This window comes from Oratosquilla oratoria, chromosome 6, assembly GCF_046742065.1.
Source record: "Oratosquilla oratoria isolate Oo_2021 chromosome 6, ASM4674206v1, whole genome shotgun sequence".
Taxonomy (NCBI): domain Eukaryota; kingdom Metazoa; phylum Arthropoda; class Malacostraca; order Stomatopoda; family Squillidae; genus Oratosquilla; species Oratosquilla oratoria.
In genome coordinates, this window is record NC_134782.1 from 41,653,089 (window position 1) to 41,667,526 (window position 14,438).

General features: G+C 40.5%; 1 protein-coding gene across 6 annotated transcripts in view; it reads left to right on the top strand.

Moving 5' to 3' along the window:
• The window catches only part of LOC143026443 (uncharacterized), a 42,719-nt gene that overhangs the window by 9,278 nt on the left and 19,003 nt on the right, over nt 1-14,438 (top strand). The window contains exons 2-6 of one of the 6 annotated variants that reach the window (XM_076186835.1): nt 1,009-1,215; nt 6,665-7,362; nt 7,479-7,579; nt 11,093-11,209; nt 12,085-12,216. In XM_076186835.1, the coding sequence (XP_076042950.1) occupies nt 6,681-7,362; nt 7,479-7,579; nt 11,093-11,209; nt 12,085-12,216 (1,032 nt within the window). In that variant the 5' untranslated portion in view covers nt 1,009-1,215; nt 6,665-6,680. Of the gene's footprint in view, nt 1-1,008; nt 1,216-1,247; nt 1,984-2,057; nt 2,252-2,293; nt 2,502-6,664; nt 7,363-7,478; nt 7,580-11,092; nt 11,210-12,084; nt 12,217-14,438 lie in introns of those variants that run through there. The other 5 variants (XM_076186839.1, XM_076186834.1, XM_076186838.1 and 2 more) reach the window with 5 other exon arrangements.

Genomic DNA, 14,438 nt, shown 5'->3' on the forward strand with positions numbered 1-14,438 from the left:
TAGTTAGCCACACCATTAGACTGGACCAGTAAAAGATCATTACTATATATTGATGGAAGAAATTGGTATTAATTTTATAATGAATTAAAAACAAAGTTTGGATATTGTTTCTGTATTATTGCTGTATATATAATACAATATAACTAAAAAATCCTGTATATTGTTTGTTATTAAGTTCAAGAAAAGTAAAAAATAATCCTTTGGTGAGCAAATGTCCTATTTGTCACTTCTCCGGTGAGCAATTATCCGGTGAGCAACTATCTGGTGAGCAACTGTTCTACACCAGGTGGTCGCTATCCGGAAAAGCCAGCTATACCCCTCAGCATTGCTTTAAGCCGAGCAGTGTGGCAGGTCTCAGGGTAAGCCTTTATTACAGTGCTGAGGGGTAGCTGACTGTGTCTTCTTCGTGTATAAAATATATATACATACATACACACACACACACACATATATATATATATATGTATGTATATATATGTGTGTGTGTGTGTGTGTGTGTGTATTCACCTCGGATCTGCTGCAGTCTCTGTCGAGACAGCCAGACACCACCCTACGGCAGTGAGCTCAGAGCTCCTTATTAGCCGATCTCTGGGTAGGTCTGAGACCACTCACACACCATACACCGGGACAGCAAGGTCACAACTCCTTGACTAACGTCCCGTACCTACTCGCTGCTAGGTGAACAGGGGCTACACGTGAAAGGAGACAAACCCAACTTATCTCCGCCCGACCCGGTTCTCTGGCTTGTGAGGCCAGTGCTTTACCAATCCGCCACCGAGCGTGTGTGTGTGTGTGTATTTACCTAGTTGTATTTTACGGGAAGGGGAGCTATGCTCGTAGGGTCCCGTCTTCATATCTCATTTTATCTAAACTAAACTGTGTGTGTGTGTGTGTTGAAGCTATATAAGGTGAAAATCCTATTGGTCGCATTTATTTAACTATATATATTTTATTAAAACCATCAACCCTTTCATTGCTAATAATAATGTGCACTTTTTAATATGGCAGCCACCAAGTTACTTTCTTTATGCGAGGGACACCTTTCGTGCAGCAACCAATCTCTCTCAACCCTCTCGCTGCCAGACGTTTTTCTACTACCGAGAGAAATCACCCTGCCCAGTGAGATGGGTACAAAATGGGGAGAGAGCTCACACCAGGAGCCTCTCAGCTACGATTCAGGTCGTCTTCTTTGCTCCTTGAATTCGGACTGTCAAGGCAAGTTATGAGTTACTGGTAGTTTGATTCAAATACGGGTCCATTGTCGTGCAACTTTACTAACCGCCACTCAGCAATCGTGTTAAAACGACCAAAAGCAATACAAGGGATTTCTACTCTGTCGTTTGAACTTGCCTAAAAAAGTTTCGGGTTCAATTACAATCAGATTAAAGCATCCGAAAACATAACTTCAGTTCCTTTTTTGCACTAACCGTAGGGTCTGTGGTGCTCTGGATTTGGCAGGGGCACAAGGACCACGGTGTACGCAATATATGATAAGGTCATCATAGGTTTGTTGTATCTATTCTATATACGTGCAATAAGGCAATTACATGCGTTTATTCTGCTCATTTGAGATAGTTATTACTGCTACATGGTGTACAAAATTAATTGTTGTATATCTTGCCAAAATGTGTAGTTGTGCAGCTGTGCTCTACTGGTTACCTTTTTTATGTACAAGAAAGCGGAAACGTTCGCCTAACACCGGATTTACGCCTGAGGTGATTTCAATCCTGTTTGTCCTGAAGCATGGGAATAACCCAACTCTTAATATGCCGATATGTTTTCTATGCGTTTGTGATGTGTATTTTGCAATGTGAAAGGTATTTTATTGAGAACGGATTGTAAATTCTGGGTGAAATTGAAGTTCCCCGGTCAGGTATGATAGAGCACAAAAACATAACAAGGTAACTGAGTTGGCAACTAGTCTGAATCCGAGACACTGAGACTACGAGAGGAAAACAACATTGTTATGGATGTGGGATGCAGGTATGTTACCGTCATTGTATTGCTATATTTAATGGGATTTTGTAATTGATAGTTATTATTAATCATTTTCAAAGCGCCCAGCTTAGCATTCTATTAGTAGGATATCACAATTTAAACTTAAAGGCAATAAGGGTTTAATGTAGAGGAGGTGGATATGAGCGTAGACGTAGTCGAAGAGAATTATATTTTCCAAACCGCAAGTCTTGCATAACAACCTATGAATTGGCCAGCATGCAAGTCTGACTCAGTTCTATACATCGCCCAAATGGTACAGATAGCTATTCCTTTAATTGTGTTAAAGTGAAGTTAATAAAAGAAATCGGTAGGTGGGTTCAGTTTCAAGGTGAGTGAGGAACCATGGCCATGAGCTCCCCTATCTTATTACTGACTTTACTTTTGATTTGTCACTTGGTGTAAAGGGTCCACAGGAGACGTTTAGTTGCGAATTGCTAAAATAGCATATTTCAGTTGTGTTGATTGTGTCTTCAGTTGATAAGACGGAGCTTTCAAAGGCAAAGGTAATACTCCCCAACATTTATATTCACACATGCAACAGATCTATTTCAGTTTCTCCCCCCCATCTTATATGTAAATATTTTAGTTATGTGTTGTGTGTGGTGGAATATGCAATGATAGACACAGTTGAATAAATTACCAACAATTTATTTGATCATGAAATGTTTGATTCATCATAGACATAGTTTGAATGTGAAAGTTATAACTGGTTATTAATTTTGCTGTGTTTAACACAGGAGGGGTAGGAGAGTAGATTTGGACCAGTGTTCTTAAGTTTTACCCTGACAGCATATCTCTCGGAAGAGACGTGATATACTAGTAAAACATTTTATAGATCATAGTTTACCTTTTTATGGTTTCCTATAGTTTTCCTTTGAAATGAGCATTTTCGAATTAGTATCAAAGATATTGGAAAGTTTGTGTATATTGAACTCATCCGTGCTAAACACTGCGAAATTAATCACCGACAATCTCATATGTATTCAAACTAAGGTAGATCATACTTTCAGTGATGAAGTTGGTTGTTGGTCATTTATCATAGATTACCAATAGTACCTTGTATATTTAGATTAAGGCCACTTGAATATTTGATGATAGAATAGATTGTTGGTCCTTTATAAAAATATTTTTAACGTAGAAAGGTAGTATCACAAGTTGCATTGTTAGATGGCACCAGTATCCTCCAGGAATGTAGATCTAGGGTCCTTATCAAGATGAGCTGTGCATTGATGGCCTGATCTCGTAGATAGTTGGTGATTTAGGGAATATTGTATAAATCTATACATATTTGTTAGGTTTGGACACCACTGGATCCAAATCCAGATGAGTTGTACAGAACTGTAAACTCTTACCCATTTTCATTCACATTTAAGTGTTTGTCTTGAAATTTAATTTATATCTTGGACAGATATATTGTATGCCCAAAGTAAATGTTATTAGATTGTAGATAACAGGATGTAAGTCCTCCAAACTGAAGTATAGAAAATGGATATTAATACTTGGTAGTGGCTTGTGGTGCAATGAAGCGGCAGGACTGCAGGTGTGTGCAGCACAGTGTCACTGTGGTGTGTACTCAAATATATGGCAGTTGTAACTCAGTACTATTGTGCCTATCAGCACTCACCTGGTAGGGCCATGTCACCCTAAGTCCAGCCAGTCTGGATCAGAGAGGGACAACCCCAAGAGTCCAAGACAGATACTCCAGTCAGGCTACACGGGCAGTACTACTAGTACATGTTTATGAAATGACTGGTTGAGTGCATCTTTCAGTGGTGATTATACTATAAATTTAACAGAGTAAAAGAAAAGCACAAGAAGTGGGAGACTAAGAGGACAAGCGGCCAGCGCAAGGCCGCTCCCCCTCCCTGCTGAAATAGTTCAATGATACACTTGTCAACTATATTACATCCACGTGACGTGCACAGGGTATGATCTCATGACGCCCACAGTGCTACCCGCATCAGTGGGTGGTACAAATAACAGTGTCACATATGAAAGATCCATTGAAAAAGCATAACAGGGGAAATAACTGGAACTGTTGATTAGGGATAACCTGTCACCTGACTAACATCATTCAGGTTGTCGGTGAAACATTCATATTGCTAAAGAACATAAACATGGCTAAAACTAGATATTATAGATGGAATATAAGAGACTAGACCCTTTCCAATATACTACATACATAGGTGCTTATACCAAGGGCTTTTTCTTCCTTACAAGGGAGGTAGCCAAATTCAAAACCCATTTCGTCCCCATCCCATTCCAACCCCATTCACCACAGCTCCCTCCCTCCATCTCATCTTGGCTCCTCCTGGATAATGGGTCAGCCTTGCATCTTGCCCATCACCCTGGATCAGAAACAATGTAGTAAGACACAGCACATTCACAGCAAGGCCCCCTCCCTATCCACCCCCTCATGCAGTAACACTGAAAATGGGGGAGAAATTCCTTTGGGCTGCATCAAAATATCATTCACACATAACCACTCCCTGACCCCACACCTATCCCCCACCCACTCCCTTCCACATATCACAGTATCCTCCATACATAGCCATTCTCCACTCACCCCTGTCTAAGTGTAGAATATATACTACAGTTAAGTGAAATACACATCAGCAGTTCCTCCACTTCATCTCACCACAAGCCTTCACTCTTAATACTGAAATATCAAATACTTACTGATGTTGTAAAAGACATATATTTGATAATTGGAGATGGTACTTTCAATCTAGCATGCTGTTGGGCAGCACTGTACTCTGAAAGCAGTGTGCTTCTAAAAGGAATGTTGAAATGGATGCAGTTGAAACTTGAGGTTTTATTATTATTTAGCAGGAGGTAAGACAGGTACAACAGCTCGCTGGCCAAATGTACAGTGTATATATTATATGTACCAATTTCCAGGAAATTTTCATGATGTGCAGGTGACCCACAGCTCCCAGGTAGCCAGTAAAAACCACTGGATTGACCCATAAGTCACTCAAGGAAAAATATATTTTATTGCTGTTGGGTAAGGCCAGAGTAGGTCAGTGTAGGATGAGGTGTTTGGTGTCTTTGTGTAGTGATAGCACCTGGGATGATTTGTATCTGTGGCTAGATGTAATCTGTGTTAGTCTTGTTTTTTCCTCCTCTCCATCCATACCCCCTGGGGGGCCCCCCCCCCACCTCTATTTACTTGTTTGATGGGATAGGTGTGTCGGATTGAGGGCTCTTGCATGCTTTTTTGTGTTATCCTTGGCAATTGTACTTGTAATTTCGAACTATGTATTTTTTTCATTATTTGTATTTCATGTATTTGATTCGTTGCCAAATTAACTTGTTATTATGATTGTGTGCCTATTGTTTTCACATGCTGTATAGGAGAATTTTCATTTCTTTGTGTAGGTGTTCTACTGGGCTGGTTTTAGTGTGGTCTGTTATTTGTAATGCTTTAAACATGCATTGAAATAGAATTTAGAATTTGCTTTGAAATTTGTTGGCTCTTCTTACATGCTGTAACTCAGAGCTTCACTGATTGGCTGTAAATAAGATGCATAATTAAACATAGCAAACAAAAGATGTCAATGAAACAGAACCAGAAAAGGTTCTAATTTTAAATTATGAATCTGAAATACTGATTCCTGGAGTCTTTATAAAGGAAAGAAAAATTAATTTTGATTTCATGAATAGATAACTAAATTAAAGCATTGATTGGTTGAATTTACTTGTGGTATATATATATATATATATATATTATATATATATATATATATATATATATATGTATATACTTGATAATATAATGAATAGAATTTATCTGTGCAAATGAAAAACATTTTTGCAAGGTATAACATGATTGAAAAAGAAAACTTTCAACAACACAACCCATGAGCAGACTTTCCCTGTTCCTCTGCATATCATACACACCCCTTCTTAGCTCCATGGTTGAGTGCTCAACTCTGAAACCAGATCCTTCATTCTCTCACTCTCCCTCAGCACATCCAACCAACCCCTCACTTCTGTCATCTGACAGTTCTTTTGTATTTCATTTGTTGTAGTTGTTTCATATTGTTAACATGTTATCATTGTATTATATAACATTTCCTTTAACTTTTGAGTGATGGTAGTTATGATTTAATGGATTTTTTGACTCTCATCAAATTATTTTATTCAGCTGAGGGTAACTTGTTCCATTTAAGGGTTCATAAATTGGTCCCACTATATATATGTGAGGAGTGCATTCTGTATAGTGTGAATTCACATAAAATGAATCCTTAACTTCAATCGTGGTACAATATTGCCCATAAGGATTAACAGTGTTGAACTGTTGGGAACAAAATACAATGTACTCAGTTCACACAATACAACAAAGTAAGTACTGCAGAGTATAGGTGTATACAAAGTGATAACCACACCTAACACACATAACTATGAAATATTTGCATATAGATTGTGGACTTGGAAGAATAGGTTCATCACATGAATTTGCATATTGTGGAGATGTGTATGTAGAAGGACTGGTGCATATTTTCATTAAATCTTGAATGATGGAAGTCAGATCAATACATCAATGTCAAAGATAATTTTGCTAACTTCATGGGGTAAATTACTTGGGTTTAGTTTTTCATTTTCATTTAATGTATATTGATTGAATGTATTGATATTATTTTGTTTATTTATTTGTTTGCAGATAATCTTGATCAACAATGGATGGTGAAGAAGACCTAGAATCAGTTGGAAGTGATGTAAAACATCCCCATGACTCACAAGAACATAGTGACTTGAAAATCAGGCATGACATACCAGTAGGCAGTGATTTAAAAATTATCCATGACTCTCTAAATACACCAAAGAAAAATATCATTGAGGCATATGCCAATATTGATACAAGTTTTGCCAAAGAAAACAAATTTGATGATGACTGTGTTTCACATGAAACTCCAGATTCATTTGAAATGTTAGGAAATTCGCCATTTTCAAAAGATAGGTCGCCTGCAAGAAATTTCAAGAGCTCCTATGCCAAATCGATTGCAGACTCCTATCGTAGAGTTAGTCTACCTTCCTTCGTCTCAACAGCCAAAAGAGAATTTTATTTTGACAAAGATCAGTTTCTTAGTCTTAATCAGAGTTCAACTTCAGATTTTAGTAAAAGAAATTCAAACCCTAAGTCATTACCCATCAGTTTGAATGACGGATTGAGGGCAGATCTTAATGCAAAAGGTTTCCTGGTAGAACTACTTGACAAGGCTGTTTTGGCTGAAGACATGTACCTGCCAACCAAAAAATTACCTGAAATCTGCCAAACCCTTGGAATTTACATGCAGCCAAGAATATGGAGTGGTTTTGTTCATCAGAATATAGACGGAGATTCCTATATCACACTGAAAGGTAAATTGGATGAGGTTGATTAAAAACCTTTGATCATAATTTTGTCTGGAAATTTTATGGAGTATTGGTTTTTTGGATTATTTGTTTACATTAGGTTTTATTCTTCTTTTTGGTAGATTTTGTGGATAAGCTGAATGATGCACAGAACTCTGATAACAATTATAATAGTGACCTGCGTTCACTGCATAATTATACCTTTCCTGGGGTACACCCACAGGTAAGGCCTTTATTTAGTAGTTGAATCATAGACATATTCTAGCATATTTGATAATACTACTACTACTACCACCAATGATGATGATAGTGATGATAAGTCATCGTCATCATTCATGGGGAGCTAAAATGAAAGGGACCGTGGATGGATTTTTTTTATGGGTATGTGAAGGTGTGTTTTGCCTTGGCTATCCCCCATATAAGGGATGAAAGGTATTTTACTACATACATATACAAACAGCATTTTCCTTTTTCCTCCATACAAGGGAGGTAGCCAAAGTCAAAGGCATAAATCCACTCCCACCCATTTCATCCCCACACATTCCACTCCTATTTACCACCCCTCCCTCCCTCATTTCTTGGCTCTTCCTGGATGACATGTCATCCCTGTATCTCACCCACTGCCCTGGGTCAGAAGCAGTGAAGCAAGACTTCACATCCACAGCAAGGCCGCTTCACTTAATCGGCAACCCCTCCCCCTTCTCTGTCCCCTCATCCAGAAAAAGAGAAGATTGGGAGAAATCCCTTTGGGCTGCATCAAAATATCATTCACACATACTTCCTCAACCCTCCCAGCCCCCACCCACTCCCTTCCATGCATCACAGCATAATCTATACACAGCCATTGTCCACTCACCCCTATCTTCTGTCTTTTCCGTTACTTCCTTAACAGACATTCCCATTTACCAATGCCCCATTTACCCCATCCATCTATCTCATGTTCACTCCCTCCATCTCTGCCTTCCACACCTCTTTTGCTAATCTTTCTTCACTCATTCTTTTTATGTGCCCAAACCATCCCACTAGTCTTTCATCAACCCTATCTCCCAACTCCCTTTCCACCCTCATTCTCCTCCTCACCTCATTTCTCACTCCATCCAGTCTAGTAACCCCTACCATACTTCTCAGGCATTTCATCTCAAACACATTTAAACTTTCTCTTTTCCATGTTTTTGCCTCATACAGTGCTCTCAGCACAATCACTCCTTCATACAATCTCCCCTTAGCATCCATTCCCAAGTGTCAATTTCCCATTACACTTTTCAATCCCCCAAGGCATTTACATGCATCTCTCAACCTACATTCTACCTCCACCTCCACTCCCTTTCCTGCCACATTCACCCCCAAGTATCTAAAACTATCCACTTCCTCCAGTCTCTCTCCCTTAATATTCACAATTTGCTGCTATCCTCTCCCCTTGTACATCTCATCACCTTACTTCCACCCACATTTACCTTCAACTTCCTTCTTTCACATACCTTCCCAAACTAACTTCCTTAATCCCTCCTCTGATCCTGCTACAAGCGCAGTGTCATCAGCAAACAACTGGCTTATCTTCTATTTTCTCAATTTTCTTTAACCATCTCCAATTCCCAGCCCATTACCTTTGTGTTTACCTCTCACACCACCCCATCCATGTATAGATTGAACAGCCAAAGTGACAGCACATCCCTGGCTAAGTCCCACCTTTACCTCAACCCACACACTCCATTTCTAATTCTAACATAGGCTCTACTATTCTTGTAAAAATTCTTCACTGCTCCTAACAGCTTTCCCCCTATTCCATATATCTGGAGTACCGTCCTGTCTACCCTGTCAACCCTCACTGTTCCTCACCAATTCCACTCTATTCCTCTCCTAATTTTTTCAGTCAAAACCCTCCTATAAGCCTTCCCAACTACACTTAACAAGATGATCCTTCTGAAACTACTACACTCACACTTGTCCCTATTTCCCTTGTAAAGTGGAACTATACAGGCACTCCTCCAGTCCTCCGGTACTCTACCCTCTTTTAGACAAACATTAAACAACCTGACCAGTCAATCCACCTCTCTACCTCCCTTCTTTAGACACTCCATCAATCTGCAGTCAGCCCCATCAGAATTGGTGCAAGGTACGATGTGCAAATTCTGATGGCATGCAAGAGACCGCCCCCTAAAACAATGATTCAAATACATCTTAAAAATTGGCACACCAGAGGCAGGCACAGGATAGCATGACCAATGACGTCAGACAGCCTTGAGTAGATCAGTTACCATTGGCCTCTGTGGTGGACTGGTGTGTTTTGCTCTTCTGTGCAAATCATGTATTTTTTCTCTGTTACCCCTTTGCACTATTGTGTTCATCATTGAGAAAGGACTTGAAGGACCAACTGGCAAGTATTGCTACCCTGGTAAAGGGAAGAAAGTCTAACAAAAGAAATTCAAGCATCACCAGTATTCAACTGTGTTCTGTGTAGAGGTGGACCAAGCATTTCCATTACGCTAGCAGTGCAAACCCAGAGTTCCTGGAGGTGTTTGTAAGACTACGTCCAGGACCTTGAAGATCCTGCAGTGTCAAGTGGACAGGGAACCTCTCATTTCTGCTAAAGAATTAAAACACAAGACCCCTCAGCTTGTCTCTGAGGACTATGTAGTGTTGCTCACTTAAAAAATAGAATTAATATAACAACCATGCAAAAGAAGAGATGAATTCGTTTTTACCTGAAATAACTTGCCTGGAATCAGGACAAGTAGAAGAAAGTATTATAGTCAGATGAGGCCACCTTTACCATCACTAGCAACTGAGGAGAAATGATAAGGATATGCAGTGGTCAAGATCCTTCCTCCCCCAGTTACAGTGAGGAGACTCAAACACTCTGACACAATCATAGTCTTGGGTGCTTTTGGATACCACAATGTTGGAAAGTTAGTGGTCTTACCAAGGAATGTTACAGTCAACAAGGATAGGTACCTGGAACTCTTGGCAGACCATCTTGAGGACTGCTTCGACATCTGTCAAAGTGAAGTGTACCAGCAAGATGGGGCACCTGCTCACACAGCAAAATTGGTAACTGGTTGGCTGGATTTTGTGGGAATTGAATATATAAAGGATTGGCCAGGCAACAGTCCTGACCTTTCTCCAATAGAAAATTTGTGGGCTTTGATGAAAGCCCAGTTGAAGAAGTATGACACATCAAGTGTGCTGAAACTTGCTGCTGCCCTTCAAAATGTCTGGGCTAACTTCTCTACATCCATCCTCCAAAACCTCATCCTCTCTGTTCCTCATCACCTCAGGTCTTGTTTGAAGAATAAGGGAAGATACATCAAATACTAAAAGTTAGAAAGTACCCAACATGAAGTTTATTCTTGTTATTTTGTGCATGAATATGATGTGACAGGGGTAGAATATTATGTGTGCCAAATCTGATGGTGCTGACTGTATGTACCAAAGGCTTCCCCTTTATTAGGGAGGTAGCCAAGTCAAAGGCATGCCCTCACTCCCATCCAACACCCTTGTTTCTCTTATCTTAGCTCCTCATAGATGAAGGGCCATCCCAATCTCCTGCCCACTGCCCAGGTTGGAAGCAATGCAGCAAGACACAGCACATCCACAGCAGGGCTGCTTCACTGTTATGCCATTCTGGAAACATAATGACTTGGAAATAAATGTTGTATAATCCTAGTGCACCTATTTTAAAGGTAAATATACATAATTCTGTTTTTATGACAATTATTTTCACTGCTAATTTTTTTAGGTATGGGACACTGAACGTCGAAAATGGGAGTCAAGAGTGGTGCAGTTATGTGAGTCACTAAATGACAGAGATGCCAAAATTCAGTGCCTTGAAGAGGACATTCTTAGAGTCAGAATGGTAAATGAAATTTTTAGCACATTGTTGAGGATTTAAATAATGTTAGGTTTATTCAAAACAGTCACAGTTGCTGTGGACAGTACAGTACAACAGAAAAATAACATAAATGTTGTCTGCAAATAAGTCATGCATTCATTATTCAGCTATGCATCCACTTCCTGGTAAATTATACAGATTGCAAAACAAATACTATGGAACAAGCATACAAATTTACTCAGTTTTAGAAATTCAAATGAATCACCAGTGTTGGTTTATAGTTTGGTAGTCATGGACCACTAGACCAGTACAAAAAAAAAAAAATGGTCCAGCTTCTGTATGTTGGGAGAGAAAAATGAAAATCAATATGTCCAAGAGTAGGATTAAGTTGCATGGCATCCAACAATGGAAGGCACAATGATCATATATAATTGAATGAATAGGGATGGAGCAAATAGAGTTATAGATATCTGGGAATAGATTTAATCAGTTAATCCATTGCCCCAGTTCTCTTTTGCTGGAGACCTGTGGCTCCTGGCCATTTGTTCAACCCACAAGTCATTCAATGAAAAGACATTGTTAATCTGTCTGGAGTGGGTGATTGTAGGACAGGGTCTTTACCTCCATTGAGGGATAGAAGCAAAGAGAAAGCTGCATGAAGGAGTGATTGTGCCAACAACACTGTATGGGGCAGACTTGAAATTATAAAGACAAAAATGAAATGTGTTTAAGAAGTATGGTGGGGGTTACAAGGATAGGGAGTTAGAAATTATGAAATTGAAGAATTTAAAGACTGCTGCATGTTTAAGAATTGATTATGGTATTTTGTAATATTTGAATAGTGATTACTTTAGGAGACATTCAAGATTGACTTTTACTCATTTTATTCCTATTTTCAGGAATGCCAAAGATTGATTGTTGAGAATCGTAGCTTGCGCAGTAACACTGCATCTAGACAGGTTTCACTGGAGAATGAGGAAGTTAGTGCTTTACAGCAACAAGTCCAGCTTCTCACCACACAACTGGAAAGGGTCAGTCTATCTATATATGAAGAGATTTTTCCCCCATATCATGGAGGTAGCTAAAATCAAAAGGCATATATATGCATACCCCAATCCATTTCATCCCCATCCATTCCACTCCCCTCCACCACCCTTTTCTCCCACATGGCTCCTCATGGGGATGGTTCAAGGAGGGAGTTACAAGGTGTGCAAAGATAGTGTGTAGAACAAGGAGGATGGGAGTAGTGGGATGAGGAAGCAAAAAAGGGTGTAGAAGAGAAGAAGCAAACTTTCACAGATTGGTCACAAAATAGGACGAGGGAATTGTGTGAGAGGTACAAAGAAAAGAGAAGTAAAGTATAAGATAAAGGAGGCAAAGAGGAGAGCAGATGTGAAATGGGGTAAGAGGATAACAGAAAATTTTGAGAGAGGAAGAGGAGGCAAATCAAGTAGAGAAAAGGTAAAAGGTGTAGATGGAGAGATTATAATGGAAGAGAAGGCAGTAGGAGGAAGATGGGCAGAGTATTTTAGGGAGTTGCTAAATGTGAAGGAGGATAGAAATGGAAAGGTAGTTGCATTTGGAAGCGTTAAGAAAATGACAGTGATAATGAGGAAAATGGAGGAGAAATAAAGATGAAGAGAAGGCAGTTGTTAAGATGATGAGAGCAGGTAAGGCACCTAGGTTGGATGGATGTCATGCTAGAATATCTGAAAAAAGGAGGTACAGTGATGGAGGACTGGCTGGTAAGGTTATTTAATGTTTGTTTAAGAGAGGGTATAGTGCCGGAGGATTGGAGGAGTGCCTGCATAGTTCCACTTTACAAGGGAAAAGGGGACAAGTGTGAGTTTAGTAGTTTCAGAGGGATCAGCTTGTTAAGTATAGTTGGGAAGGCTTATGGGAGGGTCTTGATTGAGAGGATTAGGAGAGGAACAGAAGGAGTAATTGGTGAGGAACAATGTGGTTTTAGGACAGGTAGGGGTTGCATAGATCAGATTTTTGTGGTAAGACATATGTGAGAAAGCTATAGGAAAAGATAAGGATGTTTTTTTGGCTTTTATGGATTTGGAAAAGGCTTATGACAGGGTAGACAGGAAGGCACTGTGGGAAGTATTGCAGATATATGGGAGAGGAAGAAAGCTGTTAAGAGCACTCAAGAGCTTTTATGAAAGTAGTAGAGCTTGTGTTAGGATTAGGAATGGAGAGAGTGAGTGGCTCGAGGTAAAGGTGGGACTTTGTCAGGGATGTGTTATGTCACCCTGGCTGTTCAATTTATACACGGATGATGGTGGTGCGAGAGGTAAATGCAAGGGTAGTGGGTCAGGGATTGGAGATGGTTAAAGAAAATGGAGAAAAGTGGGAGATAAGCCAGCTGTTGTTTGCTGACAACACTGTGTTTGTAGCAGGATCAGAGGAGGGATTGAGGAAGTTAGTGACGGGGTTTGGGTGTATGTGCAAAGGAGGAGAGTTGGGGATGAATGTGGGTGGAAGTAGGGTGATGAGATGTGCAGGGGGGAGGGTGGAGGAAATGGATAGTTTTGGATACTTGGGTGTGAGTATGGTGGGAGGGGGAGGAGTGGAGGTGGGGTGTAGATTGAGAGAAGCGAGTGGTTGCCTTGGGGGGATTGAAAAGTGTAATGAGGGATAGATGTTTGGGAGCGGGTGCTGGGGGGAGATTGTGTGAAGGGGTGGTTGTGCTGGTAGTGCTGTGCGAGGTGGAGGCATGGAGCATAGGAGGGGAGGAGTTTGAATGTGTTTGGAGTGGGGTGCCTGAGGGGTATGATGGGGGTTGTTGGGCTGGATAGAGTGAGAGGTGAGGAGGGGAACGGTGGATAGAAAGGGAGTTGGGAGATGGGGTCGATGAAAGGGTGTTGGGATGGTTTGGATACATAGAAAGAATGAGTGAAAAAGACTAGTAAAAGAGGTGGGGAAGGCAGAGGTGGGGGGAGTGGGCATAAGGGGGTGACCTGGGATGGATGGATGGGGTAGGGGGTCATTGGGAAAGAGGGGAATGTCTGTTCAGGAAGGATGGGAGAGGACAGAAGGTGGGGGTCAGTGGAGAGTGGTTGTGTGTGGGTGATGCTGTGATGCATGAGGTGGAGTGGGTGGGGGATATGGGGGTGAAGGAGCATGTGTGAGAAATAAATTGATGCAGCCCGAAGGGATTTCTCCCTGTCTTCTCCTTTTCTGCATGAGGGGACGGAGAAGGGGGTCGCAGATTTAATGCAGTGGCCTTGCTGTGGATGTGCTGTGT